Genomic DNA, 18,789 nt, shown 5'->3' with positions numbered 1-18,789 from the left:
AAAAACGCGCTCCTTACCTTTGCTGTTACACTACCTGTGACAGTAGCTTCTGCTGAAAGAAGCTTTTCAAAATTAAAACTGCTGAAGACATACTTAAGGTCAACAATGAGTCAAGAACGTCTGAATGGGTTTGCTCTAATGAGCATCAACCAAGAGATCTCAAGAGAAATATCATTTGATGATATTATCAAGGAATTTGCCATTAGGAAGACCAGACGAGTCCCATTGTAATGTTACTTCAATAACAAAGTACCCATAATAGCACTTTTGTTTGAAAATACAGCCCATTGATGTCCTAACAGGGTGCTTAAGTTTGCACAATTTAGAATTGTAGAATTTTTTATTCATTTAATTTGTTAATTCTTCAGAGATGACTTAACTTTTAATAGCAAAAAAGAAACTAAAAATAATTTCTTGTTTATTGTCCATGCACTACACTTTGAACAGGGTGCGGAAGAGTTTTTGCCCATTATATGGAGATCTGTATTGAATTTGTGTGGTCATTTTACTTTGTGACACTTTATGTGAATAATGATTAACAATAATAACAATAATGAAAAAGATAAAAATGACTTCTTGTTTATTGTCCATGCACTGTACATTGTTTAATAGTAATAGAATAGAGTGATTAGATTAAAGTGTTATTTAGATGTTATTAGAGGTTTTTTTCTGGGGGGGGGGAGCGCCAAAACTCAATCTCGCCTAGGGCAGCCAAAGACCTAGAGCCGGCCCTGATGGAAACCATTGCTGTGGTCATCACTATCCTCTTGCAAAAGGACCAGTTAGGATGGCAAAAACAGTGCTAGTAGTACCATAAATTTAATTGAAATTAAATATATATTCATCATGCTAAAGGAGTTAAAAAGAAAAGTTCTGAGTTGTAAAAAGAAGGGTTCAATCCTGGCTTTCCTAACAGAGGGATACAGTGAGTATCAGGTTGCTTCTATCCTCAAAATTTTAAAGACAGCAATTCATAAGAACAAGGTCAAGCAACAAACATGGGACAACAAAGTTACAGACTGACAGAGGGTGAAAATGACTCTCCACTGACCAGGATGATCGTCAACTCCTTTGGATGTTACTCAACAATCGTAGGATGACATCAAGTGGCTAAAAGAATGGCAAATGGCAGCTGGGGTTAAGTGCACAGCAAGGATGATTCAAAACAGACTCCTCCAGGCAGGGTTGAAGTCATGCAAAGCTAGAAAAAATCCCTTCATCAGTGAGAAGCAAAGAAGAGCCAGGCTGAGGTTTGCTACAGATCATAAGGATTCAACCATAGAGGACTGGTGTAAGGTCATCTTCTCTGATGAGTCCAATTTTCAGCTTTTCCCATCACCTGGTTGTCTAATGGTTACATAGAGACCTGGAGAGGCCTATAAGCCATAGTGTCTCACACCCATTGTGTAATTTGGTGGAAGAGCTGTGATGATTGCACGCTCGTGTCAAAAAAGGCATCTCATGCGCAAATCCCAATTCCTCCCAAAGTGGTTTTGATAGGTGACTGGAAGCTCGTGCTCCCATCCTGGGGTGCTTCAGCAAGGCTGGAATGGAGTAGATTTTTGTTTGTGAAGGCCACATTAATCAAGCCATGTATAAGGTTATCCTGGAAGAAAACTTGCTTCCTTCTGCTCTGAAAATGTTCCCGAACTCTAAGGATTGGGTTTTCTAGCAGTATGATGCTCCATACTACACAGCCAGGTCAATCAAGGTGTGGATGGAGGACCTCAAGGTCAAGACCCTGTGACCATGGCCAGCACAATCTGCAGATCTGAACCCCACTGAAAACCACTGGAATGTGATCAAGAGGAAGATGGATAGTCAAGCCATGAAACAAAGCTGAGCTGATTGAATTTTTGCACCAGGAGTGGCATCAAGTCACCCAAGAGCAATGTGAAAGACTGGTGGAGAGCATGCCAATATGCATGAAAGCTGTGACTAAATGTTAGGGTTATTCCACCAAATATTGATTTCTGAACACATCCTAAGTTAGTATTAGTAAATTAGTATTGTGGTGTTAAAAATTTCATATGATCTTGATTTCTATAGATTTTCCAAGGTCTGAAAATGCTTAATCTTTTTATGTTATTTTGACTAGTTGTCATTTTCTGCAAGTAAATGCTCTAAGTGACACTATTTTATGTGGAATTTGAGGGGAATGTTGTCAGTCATTTATGTAATAAAATAAAAATGTTCACATTCCTCAAACACATACCTATAAATCGTAAAACCAGAGAAACTGATAATTTGTAGTAGTCTCTTTTTTTCCAAAGCACTCTCTCCGTGTGTGTGTGTGTGTGTGTGTGTGTGTGTGTGTATATATTAGTGCTGTCAAGCGATTAAAATATTTAATCACGATTAATGTCGCGACTGTCATAGTTAACTCACGATTAATCGCAATTTAATCGCACATTTTTGTCACATGAAAAAACATTGTAATTCTCTTATCAGCATAAAAAAGTGAATGGGCTTGCTTTGTACCAATGTTTTTTTTATTGCAAAGCATAACACGTCTTGACACAGCCACTGCAAAGTGAAACATAAGCCAAGCACTGGTGCTAGCAAAAGAACCATGAGTGAAGTGATCTACTGCTTGAGTTAGTCTACAACTCTAATCAGAGAGACAGGTTACACAGTGCCGGTAGGCTTGACATGCTTGATTATAATATAAAGTACACCATTATATTAACTTTAAGTTGTTCATTGATAAATATTGCATTGAATCTGATCTTTACTGTTTCAGCTCACTTAACACATTTTGTACTTTTACACTTTCTGCCTGTTGATGCGTCGCGCTGTCCAATCACAGGCGGCCAAATTTGCATATTACAGGAAGGATTTCTGGGATAGCATTAAGTTTACAGTTCAGAGGGATCTGGCTTCTTTAGACGCTGTCTTCTTAAAACTGAATAAATATTTAAAAAGAGCCAAATGAGCCAGTCTTTTGAACGGCTCTTTTCAAAGAACGGATCACAAAGATGCGGATCCCATCAAAGAGCCATAAATCCCATCTCTACTAGTGCGCCCTGCCCGTGCTGGTTCTTCGGGGGGGGCAGATGACTCTGGCTGTGCGGGGCATCCCCGCACAGCATTGAACTACACTACCGTTCAAAAGTTTGGGGTCACTTTGAAATTTCCTTATTTTTGAAAGAAAAGCACTGTTCTTTTCAATGAAGATCACTTTAAACTAATCAGAAATACACTCTATACATTGCTAATGTGGTAAATGACTATTCTAGCTAAATTCTACTAAATGTCTGGGTTTTGGTGCAATATCTACATAGGTGTATAGAGGTTCATTTCCAGCAACTATCACTCCAGTGTTCTAATAGTACAATGTGTTTGCTCATTGCCTCAGAAGGCTAATGGATGATTAGAAAACCCTTGTACAATCATGTTAGCACAGCTGAAAACAGTTTAGCTCTTTAGAGAAGCTATAAAACTGACCTTCCTTTGAGCAGATTGAGTTTCTGGAGCATCACATTTGTGGGGTCGATTAAATGCTCAGAATGGCCAGAAAAATGTCTTGACTATATTTTCTATTCATTTTACAACTTATGGTGGTAAATAAAAGTGTGACTTTTCATGGAAAACACAAAATTGTCTGGGTGACCCCAAACTTTTGAACGGTAGTGTGTGTGTATATATATATATCTCATAGTTCTGTGACTCCTTTTGCTGTGATATTCAAAACATGTACCATTGATCAGAAATACCTGAATGAAACTAACTTTATGATTACAAATTACCATTCACTCAGCTGTGTGCTAATTCCTAATTGTTGAGCAATTATCTCCAGTTGTTATACTTGGGAAAAGGAGGTGTGATTTGTGATTAGTACATGCTTTATTATTGTGGTGTTGTTGTTTTTTTCTTGTTATCTCTTAGGATTGTGTGGGTATTAAAATAGCTACAGAAACTGTGTGCAGCCAGAGGAAGGCAGAGCAGTGAAGCTTCACCTGATATCATGACCTCCACAGTCCTTTCAGTACACCTGTTCCCGTTGGCATTATTATGGATAGTGTGTGAGATTGTGCTGGTAACATCTCAGGAGGAGAGATGTGTTTACCTGGACCACGCACAGCATCTCGACACTGTGGGTCTCTCTCAGGATGGAGATGTGATCATTGGAGCACTCATCAGTTTCTTCATGCTGCCATTGACCACTGACATGAGCTTCACCAAAGAACCGCTTCTGCAGCCCTGCTATGAGTGAGTGAGTTGCTGCTTGTCAGTCTCTCTCCAAAGTCATCAGAGATTTAAGTTAACCAATCATGGTGGTTCAGGAAATTTGACCAAATTTGAACAATGTCATGTTTGTCTGTTTATGATTTCTCTTCACAGGCAAACCTGGATCATTTTTCAGTGCATGATCATTATTTATTAATTTTTATTTTAGTTTCAAGCTTGCATTGGACAAGTCAGCGTTATACAGTATGCTGATTACGTGCCACACATTCTCTCAAAATGTCAGAACTCTATTTTTATTTTTTTAAAATCACGTACCTGTTTTTGTTATGAGAGAAAGAAATGATGTTGCTGTGCAAGTGCTGTAAATGTGAGGAAAAATTAAATACTTTCTGAGCCTTGGAATGTCACAGCAATGAAGAGGAATGAAGTGATGCTTTCTCTGCTTCATCCCTTATGCCCCATTAGTCAGTCATGTTAAATCTGGTCCGTTATGAGGTCTATTATTGATTTTCTTCAAGTTATTAGCATGTTTGACTGGAACAATTGAATTAAATCTTAACCTCGATAACTCAATAACAGTGCACTTATAAATAATCTTCTGCAGGTGGAAAGTTTAGGAACAGAAATCTCTCTGGCTCTGATAAATAGAGAATATATTGTAAACAAATGTGTATGAAATTTGTACTGTGGAGGTCTGTGGAATTTAATTTACAGTTAAAGGAGTTCTTGGCTTCAAAATTTTTGAGAATCTCTACTGAGGCAAAAAATTTTAAACAAATTTTATTCATATTTTCTCAGGAAAAAGGGTACTAAACTGTACCATTCCTTGATGCGATACAACCCAGTATTACACTTATTTTAATTTAAGTGTGTCTTAAAATGCATGTGTAATATACCTTTCAGTATTTAAACGTAATTATTATCCAATTCTGTACCTTTTTTGAAGGGACACAATATCCACATTTCCATGTGAATGATGCATATTAAAGGTGATATAAAGGATGCATCCTTGAAGGTATTTGTGCAGTCTGACATCTAAAGGCATATCTGAAGTTGAATGATAATTCTTGTGCACATTTAGCACCTTGTTGCAAGCTGTTTTAAATCTCTGTACTGTAGGATACAACATCCCTGGTGCACCCGTGTAAATGACAGTGTAGACTCAGCAAAGTTTTCAAAGGCAGAGAAATTCCTCTCTATCGCACGTGCTACAGACACTCAGAACCACATTCTACTTTTTATTAATTAATCTATCCATGGTCGAAGTTATTTTGTGTTGAAGATCTCCATAAAAATATTGAATGATGGCCTATATGATGCAAATATTGAAGAAAACATACTTTGCATCTTTCATCTGCAGTTTGAGACAGTTTCCTTTCGTAAGCCCTCTCAAACTTTTTGCGCTGGAGTTGGTTGTCATTTTTTAAAACTTTTTTATTCAGTAACACTGTAATACATGTATAAAATGACAAACAAATTGGAGAGAGAGGGAGAGAGAGAGAGAGTGTGTGTTTTTAGTGTTCAGCAGAGGTGGGTAGAGTAGCCAAAAATTGTACTCGAGTAAGAGTATTGTTACTTTAGAATAATATTACTCAAGTAAAAGTAAAAAGTAGTCGTCCAATTAATTACTTAAGAGTAAAAAGTCTCATCTCATCTCATTATCTCTAGCCGCTTTATCCTTCTACAGGGTCGCAGGCAAGCTGGAGCCTATCCCAGCTGACTACAGGCGAAAGGCGGGGTACACCCTGGACAAGTTGCCAGGTCATCACAGGGCTGACACATAGACACAGACAACCATTCACACCTACGGTCAATTTAGAGTCACCAGTTAACCTAACCTGCATGTCTTTGGACTGTGGGGGAAACCGGAGCACCCGGAGGAAACCCACGCGGACACGGGGAGAACATGCAAACTCCACACAGAAAGGCCCTCGCCGGCCCCGGGGCTCGAACCCAGGGCCTTCTTGCTGTGAGGCGACAGCGCTAACCACTACACCACCGTGCCGCCCAGAGTAAAAAGTACTAAGTGAAAAAACTACTCAAGTACTGAGTAACTGCTGAGTAACTTCTTTGTTTATTGATCAGGATGTCATAACAGGCAGAGATTTCATATATATTTCACACATATAAACTGTGTGTGTATTTCTGTGTATTAACAATAACAAGACGCTCAAGGCAGTCTGCACATAAACCATAACACTGTGTGTGTGTGTGTGTGTGTGTGTGTGTGTGTGTGTGTGCGCGCGTTCACTCCATGAAGTGACTGTTCAGCTTTAACAGCAGTTGGCTCTCAATTTTGCACTGTGAAGCTGTGACCTTTTAGCCGTGAACAGGTGAAAACAATAATAAATTAAATATTAATTAATTAAATCTTTACAAAGTAACATAATAACAAAACAATGGGTAGAGGTTACAAAGAAAAAGAAGAAAAAGGCAGTCAAGCTAGCAAGTGGTCAAGCTAACAAGCTAATGCCCTTCCTTTTGTGAACAAGCACTTGTAGACAAATAATAAAACGAATCTCACAGAAAAAAAACGCCTAAAGTCTTCACAAATCCCGCTAATCCACAACAAATACAGTAGCTTGAAAAATGGAGATTTCACAAACGATATGTTACGCGTTTTGTTATTTAGCAAGTTTTCACCAGTCTTCCATTCCCAGTTTTTGACCAGAGCCGTGTACAACTGTAACGCTATTGAGGAGCTGACATTAGGCGAGCAACCTTATTTTCATGAGCATTTTTTGGTTTCACATCAATAAAAAGTGATTGTTAGGAAGATTTTTTGTAGTTTTATTTCTTGGTTCTCTGGTATGTGTGTGTGTGTGTGTGTGTGTGTGTGTGTGTGTGTGTGTTAACTTGCTGTCTGAGGCCACAGTGCGTCAATACATTTCCACAAAACAATGTATTTTACAGTTATTATGATGTTACAACAGGGCTAACGTCTGCCTACGAAGACAGCCAAAAGCACACAGCCTACTGACCGCAATGTGTTTCCTCAAATTCGATGTTGAGTTTTTATAAGCTGAAACGTCCACTGGTTTGGGGAGACACATGTGACACTGCATAACATAACTATTATTTTTTGTTGTTTGGAGAGTGAACATGGTTTGTATGTGTGGCCAGGGGTGTGCCTCTTCAGCTTGATGAGAAATGCTGGCCGCTGTCTCTGCCATTTTTCTTCTGCTTCCGTGCTCTTTTCCACCTGGACTACTCTTGCCGCAGGAATTTTGTGTGCGGGCGCGCGCGGCGGCTTGGCTCTGTTTGATTGGCGAAACGGAGTTAAATCATAGCTCCTCCCACTATGGCTCTGGCTGCTACATTTGATCGGTGAGATGCGGTCATGTGACAGAGCCTCTGCTGGAAGTCTCGACAAAACATAAACAAACAGACCACGCATCGCACGGATCAATAAAAATAAAGTAGCGAGTAATGACCAGAATATAGCCCAATGTAACGGAGTAAAAGTACCGCTTCTTCTTCACAAATACACTCAAGTAAAAGTAAAAAGTATGCTGCATTAAAACTACTCTTACAAGTACAATTCATCCAAAAAGTTACTCAAGTAAATGTAACGGAGTAAATGTAGCACGTTACTACCCACCTCTGATGTTCAGTATTATATAGATATTTGTTCTACGACTTCTGCATTATTTATTTAATCACAAAAAACTATTTTATATGTGCAAATGTTATTTTTCTAACAAAAGTTAAATGTTCAGTAAATCAGTATATTATGTAACAGGCCACTTTACCAGGCGGAAACCCACATGGAGGCTGCTGGTTTTATTGAAAAAAAAAGTGTGACAATCCTGTTTATACTTGTTTTAAAAATGTGTTTTAGTTGATCAGATCACAAGTGGGACAGCACTAAATACAAATGTAAATGATCACCAAGATACATTCATATAAACCATTTGCTGACGTGGTCTGGGACACATTTGACCACATCTTTTGTCGTGCAAACAATAATGCATCCTGATGTTCCCCTGACAAGGAAGTAACAGGAAAAGTGACAGCAGAAATCCAAACACAAATGGGCAGCTGAACACCTTGGAGATGCATGATAGACACAGGTGTTGATGATGTGTCTTGGTTGTCCACTTGTGATCTGGTCACCCAAGACCCATTTTAAAACCAAGTGTAAACAGGGTCAAAGTCTCTAGAAGAACTGTGGCAGATTCTCTCCCTGAGTTCTGTATAAAACTGCACAACATGTTAATTGGACAACAATTATTTTAAAAAGCAAAGGGTTGTCACACCAAATATTGACACTGTTTAGTTTATGACTCAGTACTGAACAATATTATTTTTATTTAATGTACAAACATATAATTTCGTTACTTTTGAATGCATCATTTCTTTACAGCATTTCTTTGCAGGGTTGTATCTCATTCATCTAGTAACTCCCTTTACTTGTCTGTTCAGTTTTCAGGAGAGTCCCGTGCAGTGGGCTCAGGCTGTTGTATTTGCTGTGGAGGAGATTAACAGAAATCCTTCTTTGTTGCCGGGGGTTCAACTGGGCTACCGTATCATGGACAGCTGCTCACGCTACCCACATACCCTGAGATCAGTCATGTCCTTGATCAGTGGAGGGAAAGGCTCCTGTGAGACCACCCGTCCTGCCAAACTTATCATTGGAGATGCTAGTTCCACGCAGTGTATTATTCTGTCCAGAGTTCTGAGCCCACTGCATGTACCAATGGTGAGTGTCATGCTGAGCATGGAGATAAAATGGACAATGAGCCACTGTAGATATATATGAGCATTCTTTTATCATGGTTCTAACTAGTGGGTCAATGAAGCATTGTGGAAGTGCACAATTTGATACTTTTCTTACAGTGGTGGAAATATCAAGCCACCATGATCAAAGGTGTCATTTTTGTTCTTGAGTTCGGCTGGATATTTGACTGGTCACTTGAACTGAATGGATTTAATCCAAAATTCAATAACTCATATATAATTTTGACTTTAAATGTGTTCAGATGGTATTGTTCACATTAAAAATAAATGAACTTAATGTTTCATCAATTTGATTCTTTTCACAAAGTAAATCTGTACAGATGCAGTTTGCTTGAGTTGAGTCTAAAAGGAGGTTAAGATAAAAAGTACAGAAAATTTAAAAAGTTGATTATATTTAAAAAATATGTTGGGAACATATTCTGCCTATCCCTCAGATCAGCTACCTGGCAACATGTATGTGTCTCAGTAACAGACAAGAGTATCCCAATTTCTTTCGCACCATCCCCAGTGATATGTATCAAGCTCGCACCATGGCCCAGATGGCCAAACATTTTGGCTGGACTTGGGTTGGTGCTGTGGTGGCAGATAATGACTATGGACTCCAAGCAGTGCAGGCATTTCGAGAAGAGATAAAGGGTACAAGCATCTGCCTTGCTTTTGTCAGCACTATCTTCCGTGAAAGATTGGCAAAAGATGTGGCTCGTGCTGTGACAGTGGTGCAAAGCTCATCTGCTCGTGTGATCATGATATTTGCTTGGTTTTTGCATGTAGAAGTGTTTCTCACTGAGCTAGTTCACAAAAATATAACAGACCGTCAGTTCCTGGCCAGCGAGGTTTGGAGTACCAGTAGCCATCTCTTGAGCAACCTTGAGCTTTACACCATTGCACAAGGCACATTGGGAGTGGCTATTAGGAGCGCACCCATTCCCGGACTTGAGAAACACCTAAGAGAGCTCCATCCCTCCCGGTATCCTCGAGACACAATTCTGAGAGTGTTATGGGAGAGGACATTTGGCTGCAGCCCAGTAGAGAACAACATGGGAGCCTCTCAGAGTGACTTACCCCCATGCAGTGGGAAGGAGAGTCTGCATGGGGTACAGAATGGTGTTACAGATGTCTCCAACTTAAGAGCCACTTATAATGTGTATCTGGCAGTTTATGCAGCTGCATATGCACTCCACTCTCTGCTCGCCTGCACTGCACCTAATAGTTCCGACCCCATGGAGACCCCAGGCTGTTCATCTCCAGACATCATCACGACACAACAGGTAATGCTGTTTTTTCAATGCTTTATCAATTTCTATGACTATCTAATTTATAATTCTTAGTTTATAATACCAGTGAATGTTCTCAGTGATACTTGAACTTCTAGAATGATTTAAATATAAACTCATTATATAAGGAATAAGGCGGCACGATGGTGTAGTGGTTAGCGCTGTCGCCTCACAGCAAGAAGGTCCAGGTTCGAGCCCCGTGGCCGGCGAGGGCCTTTCTGTGCGGAGTTTGCATGTTCTCCCCGTGTCCGCGTGGGTTTCCTCCGGGTGCTCCGGTTTCCCCCACAGTCCAAAGACATGCAGGTTAGGTTAACTGGTGACTCTAAATTGACCCTAGGTGTGAATGTGAGTGTGAATGGTTGTCTGTGTCTATGTGTCAGCCCTGTGATGACCTGGCGACTTGTCCAGGGTGTACCCCGCCTTTCGCCCGTAGTCAGCTGGGATAGGCTCCAGCTTGCCTGCGACCCTGTAGAACAGGATAAAGCGGCTAGAGATGATGAGATGAGATATAAGGAATAAAGCCCATCTTGGGTATTTTAATTTCCCTCCACAGGATTAATAAAGTTTGTCTGTCTGTCTGTCTGTCTGTCACTGCCTGCTGTTAGAAAAAAAATCCACAACTGGGTCATCTCATCTCATTATCTCTAGCCGCTTTATCCTTCTACAGGGTCGCAGGCAAGCTGGAGCCTATCCCAGCTGACTACGGGCGAAAGGCGGGGTACACCCTGGACAAGTCGCCAGGTCATCACAGGGCTGACACATAGACACAGACAACCATTCACACCTACGGTCAATTTAGAGTCACCAGTTAACCTAACCTGCATGTCTTTGGACTGTGGGGGAAACCCACGCGGACATGGGGAGAACATGCAAACTCCGCACAGAAAGGCCCTCGCCAGCCCCGGGGCTCGAACCCAGGACCTTCTTGCTGTGAGGCGACAGTGCTAACCACTACACCAGCGTGCCGCCCCCAACTGGGTCATGTGATGCTAAAGTTGATTGTTTTCCTCTAATCGTACTCTCCATAGTGTTTCATTCTTCTCATACCACAGCCGAAGATGACAATTCTTTATCTATTATTTAAAAGACACATTCAATATTGTGAAGAATCTGTAAGACAAGTTAGTTAATGTTATCTTTTACAAGCATGTCTTTTAAAGTTAAAAAAGGCAAAACCACAGTTTGTAATGCTTGAAAAATCAGAAACTCATCTTTCCCAAAAACTTCCTTTTGTTTTTGCTAATTTATTTTTTAACATATCCATGTTATTAGACATGTATTATGTCAACTGACTGCTGTACTAATCCCTGTGAATAAACACTAGTGTCAGAGATGTTGTTATAAAATTAATCGACATCATCTGACAAATCTGATTCAAGGATTCAATAGCAGTGTTCTATCAAAGTCCCTCCTGCACCAGGATCTGGTCGTCCCAGGCACTTTCCTGTTACTGTACTAAATAGCTCTTGAGGTACAAGGGTGCAGCGCCGATTTCCATTTCGGTAGCCCTCGGCCTTTTGCCTATCGCATAACAAAGGGTACAGTGGGGGGCTGATCCTCTGGTAACCATGAGAGTCTGACTCCCTACTCACATCTGTATTGCAGCGTGCCTTGCCAGATGGCAGTAGGTAACATTTTTATGATTGTCTTTGGGATGACCCGACCATGAGTAGAACTTGTGATCTCCCGGTCGAAAGGCAGACATGCTAAACACTAGGCCAACTCACAGTGCAGTGTGGTTTAAATGGATTAAATTCATATGTGCACATTTTAATCGAAATAAAATTGGATTATTATTATTATTATTAGATATTAGATTATTATTATTATTAATAATAATAATAATAATAATGTCAAAAATATATATTCTATATTGATGTTAAGAACATAGACTATCCAAAATGCAGCAGTCCTTCTAGCTCACCTTCCTCTTCTCCTAGCTCTTAGAGCACCTTAAACTGGTGAACTTCACAACTCAGTTGGGAGAGAAGTTTTATTTTCAAGATGGGGAGATTCCTGCTGTCTATGACATAGTGAATTGGCAGAGAGGTCCTGAAGGAGCCTTGCAATATGTCCTTATTGGCCGAATGGAGGGTTCTAACCTCATCATGAATGAATCTGCCATCAACTGGCAAGGAAACTCAAACAAGGTAACTTAGACTAATAGATAAATATAATCAAATGATTTTAGCCAAGATTCAAGAAATAACTAGTGTCTTTGCTTCCATTCTTTGAAATATTTGGAAAACATGTTGGTATTTATGGTATAACTAAAGTCCTTCCCATGCCATGCCCTGGTCTTCCCAGGCAGTCTCCCATCCCAGTACTAACCAGGCCCTTAAGGTACATTGGGCGATGCCGATCTCTGTTTCCGTAGCCCTCAGCCTCTCACCAATACAGCTAGGATTATAGTGGCAGCTAGTTCTCTGGTAACCGCAAGAGTTTGACCCTCCACTCACATCTGTATTGCAGTGTGCCTTGCCAGATGGCAGTAGGTACCATTTTTATGATGGTCTTTGGTATGACCCGACCGCGAGTCAAACTCGCGATCTCCCAATGGACACATTAACCACTAGGCCAGCTAATGGTATTTATGGTACTGTATATACCTTAATATAATTTACCTTCACTAGATTTAATTTGGGTGAAGCAGGTAAAGTTGGTATCACTGTTCCAGGGCCTGGGATTTGAGCCTCAGGTCTGGTTACTGTGTCCATGGGGTTTCTGATGTTATCCCATGATTTGAATGTTCTTTTTTCCTTCATATTCTCAGAAATGTTACAAAAACATGCTGATTGTTGGATGTGCGTGTGTGTGTGTGTGTGTGTAATTCCCTGTGATGTGTTTGTCTCTCTACAATGAAAGATCATGTCTTTATATACTGTATATATCTTATATACACTATATATATATATCACTTAACAATTATTTGGCAAACATATATACATGCTTTTGAGTTTCAGTGCCCCAGCTTTCAAATGCAGACTTTTGTCCAATCATATGTTTTCTTAGTCAGTTATGACACACATCCTACAGGTGCTCATTCAGGAAAATGCTATTGTATGCATCATTTGCACAACTACGCTGAAAAAAAAATATTCCTGACTTCTAAACAGACAAGAGGGAAAAAAAGAATAGACCTTTGAGGATTAAATTTACTTTATTGTTGCCTGATAATTTTAGGTGCCTGTGTCTGTATGCACTGCTGAATGCCCCCAAGGAACACGGAAAGCGAGAAAGAAGGGCCTGCCAGTCTGCTGCTTTGACTGCCTCCCCTGCGCTGAAGGGGAATTCAGCAATGTCACAGGTCATCAAATATCCCTTCAATTAATAATTGAATCAAACTGCTGAAAAAAAAAGTGTTCTTTACATCATCATGCAGAGAAGGGCACAAGAAGCCAAATGCCATCTGTATTCAGGAAATATTTTTTTATTCCTGTTTTTTTTTTGTCATTAGCATGCAACTTCCCTAACATTATATTAGATAATTTTTCTTTCTACCACAATGCTGTTGAATTCTCAATTTTGTTTGGTCAGAAGGCATGGATTAATTTTCTATAACAGTAGCTCAGGGCGGCACGGTGGTGTAGTGGTTAGCACTGTTGCCTCACAGCAAGAAGGTCCTGGGTTCGAGCCCCGGGGCTGGCGAGGGCCTTTCTGTGTGGAGTTTGCATGTTCTCCCCGTGTCCGCGTTGGTTTCCTCCGGGTGCTCCGGTTTCCCCCACAGTCCAAAGACATGCAGGTTAGGTTAACCGGTGACTCTAAATTGACCGTAGGTGTGAATGTGAGTGTGAATGGTTGTCTGTGTCTATGTGTCAGCCCTGTGATGACCTGGCGACTTGTCCAGGGTGTACCCCGCCTTTCGCCCATAGTCAGCTGGGATAGGCTCCAGCTTGCCTGCGACCCTGTAGAAGGATAAAGCGGCTAGAGATAATGAGATGAGATGAACAGTAGCTCAGGCAGTAGTTTTGGCTCCAGGGCAAAACATAGGTTTGGATTGGATTAGATTAGATTAGATTAGAACTTTATTGATCCCTTTGGGTTGGTTCCCTCAGGGAAATTAAAATTCCAGTAGCATCATTGCAGGATAAACAGAGAAGAGAAATAGAGAAAAAATTCTAGGTAAATTAAATTAGGTATTTACAGATACAAATATAAAAAAAGAATAAGATATGGGAAAAAGGAAGGGGAAAAAAAGTCCAACAGAAGAAGTATTGCACATTGTCCAGTATTGTTTATTGTCAGGCTAGGCTACTGCTACTGCTCCTTCCTGTCCTCTGTCCTCCTGTTACCCCTCCTCCCCCCCAGAGAGGAGTTGTACAGTCTGATGGCATGAGGGATGAAGGAGTTTTTGAGTCTGTTAGTCCTGCACTTGGGAAGGAGCATTCTGTCACTGAACAGGCTCCTCTGGTTGCTGATGACGGTGTGCAGAGGGTGACTGGCATCATCCATGATGTTCAGTATTTTGTCCATAGTCCTCTTCTCTGCCACCATCACCAGAGAGTCCAGCTTCATGCCGACCACAGAGCCGGCCCGCCTGATCAGTTTGTCCAGCCTGGATGTGTCCTTCTGGGATGTGCTGCCCCTCCAGCACACCACGGTGTAAAACAGGACACTGGCGACCACAGACTGATAGAACATCCACAGGAGTTTCCTGCAGATGTTAAAGGACTGCAACCTCCTCAGGAAGTATAGCCTGCTCTGTCCCTTTCTGTACAAGTGGTTGGTGTTGCAAGTCCAGTCCAGCTTGCTGTCCAGCCACAGCCCAAGGTACTTGTAGGAATCCACAGCCTCCACCTCGACTCCCTCGATCAGAACTGGTCGTGAGCATATTAATGTGCTCATTCTAATGTTTTCATTTCCAGAGTAACAATTTCTACAAGGACTCGTATTGAAGATACTCTACATAAGCTAGTTAAAAACATGTATAAGCACTGATGTGGTAAATATTTCGAAAAGGAGATGGTCATTTAACATTTGGAAAAGTAGTCACTGGTGTCAGGCTTTTGTAATAGTCAGAGTTAAAGCTATAGCTTTAAGCTGTCTGACACAGCAACATCTTCTGGATGGAAGGTTTTGAGGTTTCTCAGTAATCTGACAAACTTCTCAATAATATGACTTTTTTTGAGTGTTGTGAAAAAGAAAGTCTAGTGAGGGATATTGGTGATAAGAGGAACCTGTTTCACACATGTTCCACAACATTAAAAATAACTAATGGATAAAAAGTATGATTTTCTTTAATAAATTGAATAATAAATTAATTTTTGGCAATGACTCTGATATAAGAGGAATAAAACAATTTGGGATGTGCTGTTTTAAAGGTCCCATGGCATGGTGGTTTGTTGATGCTTTAAACAGGCTCGTGGAGGCTTCCGGATGTTATATCCGCAGCCTTTCTCGAAATGAACCCTCGGCATGTAAATATAGCCTCCTGGGAGAAAGCCCCATTTCAGTGCTTTTCCCAGTGCGTCGTTTTGCTAATGAGAAGCAGGAGGCGGGGAAGGGTAGAGGGTGGGGGTGGGCCATGGGGGGAGGGGGAGGGGCTTGACCAAGCTGTGCACACACATACTCGCTGCTATCAGCGCCTGTAGCCACGCTGCTAAGACAAAACCCCGTTCTCCCTCGGACTCCTTTCGTAAACTCAACGTGACACAGAGAACAGAGAGTGAGAGTGTTCGGAGTGGTAGTTTACGAACGTATAATACCCTAGGCTTGAACATGCACTCCATAACCAAAGAGGATAGAAGCAGCAACTACAGCAACATATCGCTTATCCAACAGAAGACATGCATTGCGGAGCAATAGTCAAACATAAGCTCATAAATTACAGTCAATTTCCAGACTAAACTCAGTTTAACAGAGCATGCTGCATGCTCTTTAGTTTTGTAGCGCAGATTACCTGGCTAACTGCAGGAAGCGGTTAGCTGCACAGCTAATGTAGCCATTGCTAGGCTAATGCACCGATTTTAAAACACGGCAAAACGACCAGTTATACACTTACTTGTTCGGTGTTTGTTGCTGATGCGGCAGGGATGCTTGGTACGGACCCAGGCTTCAGTGACAGTTGATGTGCAAAACCTGCCCTGTACTGTCCCAAGTTGTGGAAACATTCCTCAGGAAAATGCTTCCGACAAACATACACCGTCTTAGGTAGACTCGATGGCGTATTATTGAAGTAAATAAAATTAAGCCACTGCGTCTTCAGGGGCTCTCCCGTCGGCAGTAAAAACAGACTCTTTTCTGTGTTGTCACATCCATGTACAGCGCAATTTCCATGTTTCGCTCGCTTAGGTAATGCCATGTTGTTGTGTCCTCTATGGTCTCCTCACTACAACTGGGCGGGCAATCCATACAGTGGGTGGGAATCCAGAGGGGGGGCATGGGGATCATCTCCCTTGCTGACGTAGTAAAGGGAAGAGCTTATCAACGCGCCGTTTTGACCACGCCGTTCTCAAATGTTGGGCATAGTTTGGTTTACACATTATGAAATTTCTAGCCACTGGGGTGACTTAAGAAGGTCAGAGGAACTCATTTTAACGTTAAAAAACCTCAGAAAGTGAAAATTTCATGCCATGGGACCTTTAAGAAAATGATCATTTTTGGGGGGCGGGGGTCTAACAGTAATGCTGCTTTGAACTGGACACGTCACATCATACCCTTAATATTTCTGAAGACCAGTCATAGATTAGGGTTAAGCTCGGGACCAAACTTAGAATTTTTTTTCCTACATCTCTTTTTCAGGCTCACAAGAATGTTATCGTTGCCCCCCAGAATTCTGGTCAAATAGTCTCCGGACTGCATGTGTACCACGTGAGGTTGAATACCTCTCCTTCAATGAGACAATGGGCATCACCTTGACGACTGTCGCTTTGTGTGGTACAATGACAACAGCAGCTGTGGGTGTGGTTTTTGTGTACTACAGGCAGACTCCTATCGTCAAGGCCAACAACTCAGAGCTGAGCTTCCTGCTAATGCTGTCACTCAAACTCTGCTTCCTGTGTTCACTGGTGTTTATGGGTCAGCCCTCATTATGGTCATGCAGGCTACAACAAGCAACATTTGGGATTAGTTTTGTTCTTTGCATCTCGTGCATCCTGGTCAAAACCATTGTGGTTCTGGTTGCATTTCGTTCAGCTAGACCTGGATCTGCAGCCCTCATGAAGTGGTTTGGACCAGGCCAGCAAAGAGGAAGTGTTCTGTTCTTTACCTGTATTCAGGTGATTATCTGTGCTGTGTGGTTATCCCTCAGTCCGCCTTTTCCTCACCGCAACTTAAGCATTCAAGGGTCAAAGATCATTTTAGAGTGCATGGTGGGATCAGTGACAGGCTTTTCTCTGGTTTTGGGCTACATTGGACTGTTAGCTTCCATTTGTTTCCTTCTGGCCTTCTTTGCCCGAAAGCTTCCAGACAATTTTAATGAGGCAAAATTTATCACTTTCAGTATGTTGATCTTCTGTGCTGTGTGGATCACTTTTGTTCCAGCGTACATCAGCTCCCCAGGGAAATATAGCGTTGCAGTAGAAATATTTGCTATCCTGGCTTCCAGTTTTGGTGTCCTGATCTGTATATTTGCCCCAAAATGTTACATTATTTTACTCAGGCCAGAAAAGAACACCAAGAAATTTCTCATGGGAAAAACACAATAGAGAACAGGATCTGCTATTGTCACTGCCTTCTCATGAATAATGAAACAATGTTCATGAGTTTTTTTCCAAGATTAACTGACCAAGTATGATGAAATATTAGTGTACATGTTGAAATGTTAAAATTATGCTCGTTAATGTTTAATAAATTGTATGATTGCACACAAGATTCATGTGAACTGTTTTCACTATTTGTAATTGCAGTTTATCTAATGCATTGCAATTTTGATATTGAGTTCTTTTATACAGTCAAATGGAAAAAAGGATAATAATGATCATTATTAACAGCAGATAGTGAGATCATACATAATTTCTCTTCAATTCTAATTATATAAAACTGAAGTTAGTAACTATTCTTTGATGGAGACTTGAGTAAAAACTCTTCTTAGAAATTACAGTTCTCAGACTATCCTACCAAGAACATCCACAGCAATCTTTATGCGTTATATGTGATACCATCCATAGTAATCCCATGGTGATCTTGAGGCTATTCTTGTGGGGCAATCCTTAGCAGCAGTGAGTGGCTTTCAGGTAACCAAATCTCCAAACAGAAATGGAGCAGAAGGGGGCATTAGCATTCAAAACATCCCAGTTAACCAATACACTTTATGCCCATGAACCCTACAGATCCTGTGATTTACCTCAGAAAAAAAAAAAACTATTCACAAAAGGTCAACATTACATTACTGGTATTTCACAGACACTCTTATCCAGAATGACAAGAAACATACCCAGCTCAGCCTGGGGAGCAGATGGGGGTTAGGTGCCTTGCTCAAGGGCATTTCAGCCATTCCTGCTGGTCCAGGGAATCAAACTGGCAACGTTTTAGTCCCAAAGTTACTTCTCTAACCATTCGGCCATGGCTTCCCCACATTAACAAATATGTTTTCAGCCCAAACATAAAATCTGATATTGTGTCTGAGTACTTAACACAAATTGAA

At 41.0% G+C, this 18,789-nt stretch overlaps 1 protein-coding gene across 1 annotated transcript; it reads left to right on the top strand.

Moving 5' to 3' along the window:
- Nucleotides 1–3,967: 3,967 nt before the first annotated feature.
- LOC132888434 (extracellular calcium-sensing receptor-like) lies at nt 3,968–17,851 on the top strand. The gene is made up of 6 exons (XM_060924485.1): nt 3,968–4,212; nt 8,617–8,893; nt 9,366–10,199; nt 12,146–12,355; nt 13,389–13,512; nt 16,947–17,851. The coding sequence occupies exons 1-6, from the start codon at nt 3,968–3,970 to the stop codon at nt 17,849–17,851; spliced, it is 2,595 nt and encodes an 864-aa protein (XP_060780468.1).
- Nucleotides 17,852–18,789: the final 938 nt, after the last annotated feature.

This window comes from Neoarius graeffei, chromosome 6, assembly GCF_027579695.1.
Source record: "Neoarius graeffei isolate fNeoGra1 chromosome 6, fNeoGra1.pri, whole genome shotgun sequence".
In the NCBI taxonomy this organism is placed as follows: Eukaryota; Metazoa; Chordata; class Actinopteri; order Siluriformes; family Ariidae; genus Neoarius; species Neoarius graeffei.
The sequence above is the reverse complement of the archived record's forward strand: the minus strand, read 5'-3'. Positions and strand labels throughout refer to the sequence as shown.

Bases quoted from the DNA above. Each gene is read 5' to 3' on its own strand.
- LOC132888434 (XM_060924485.1), top strand. From the start codon at position 3,968: ATGACCTCCACAGTCCTTTCAGTACACCTGTTCCCGTTGGCATTATTA. The intron at 8,894-9,365 runs GTGAGTGTCATG...CCTATCCCTCAG, and splicing joins GCCCACTGCATGTACCAATG to ATCAGCTACCTGGCAACATG. The intron at 13,513-16,946 runs GTCATCAAATAT...TCTCTTTTTCAG, and splicing joins GGAATTCAGCAATGTCACAG to GCTCACAAGAATGTTATCGT.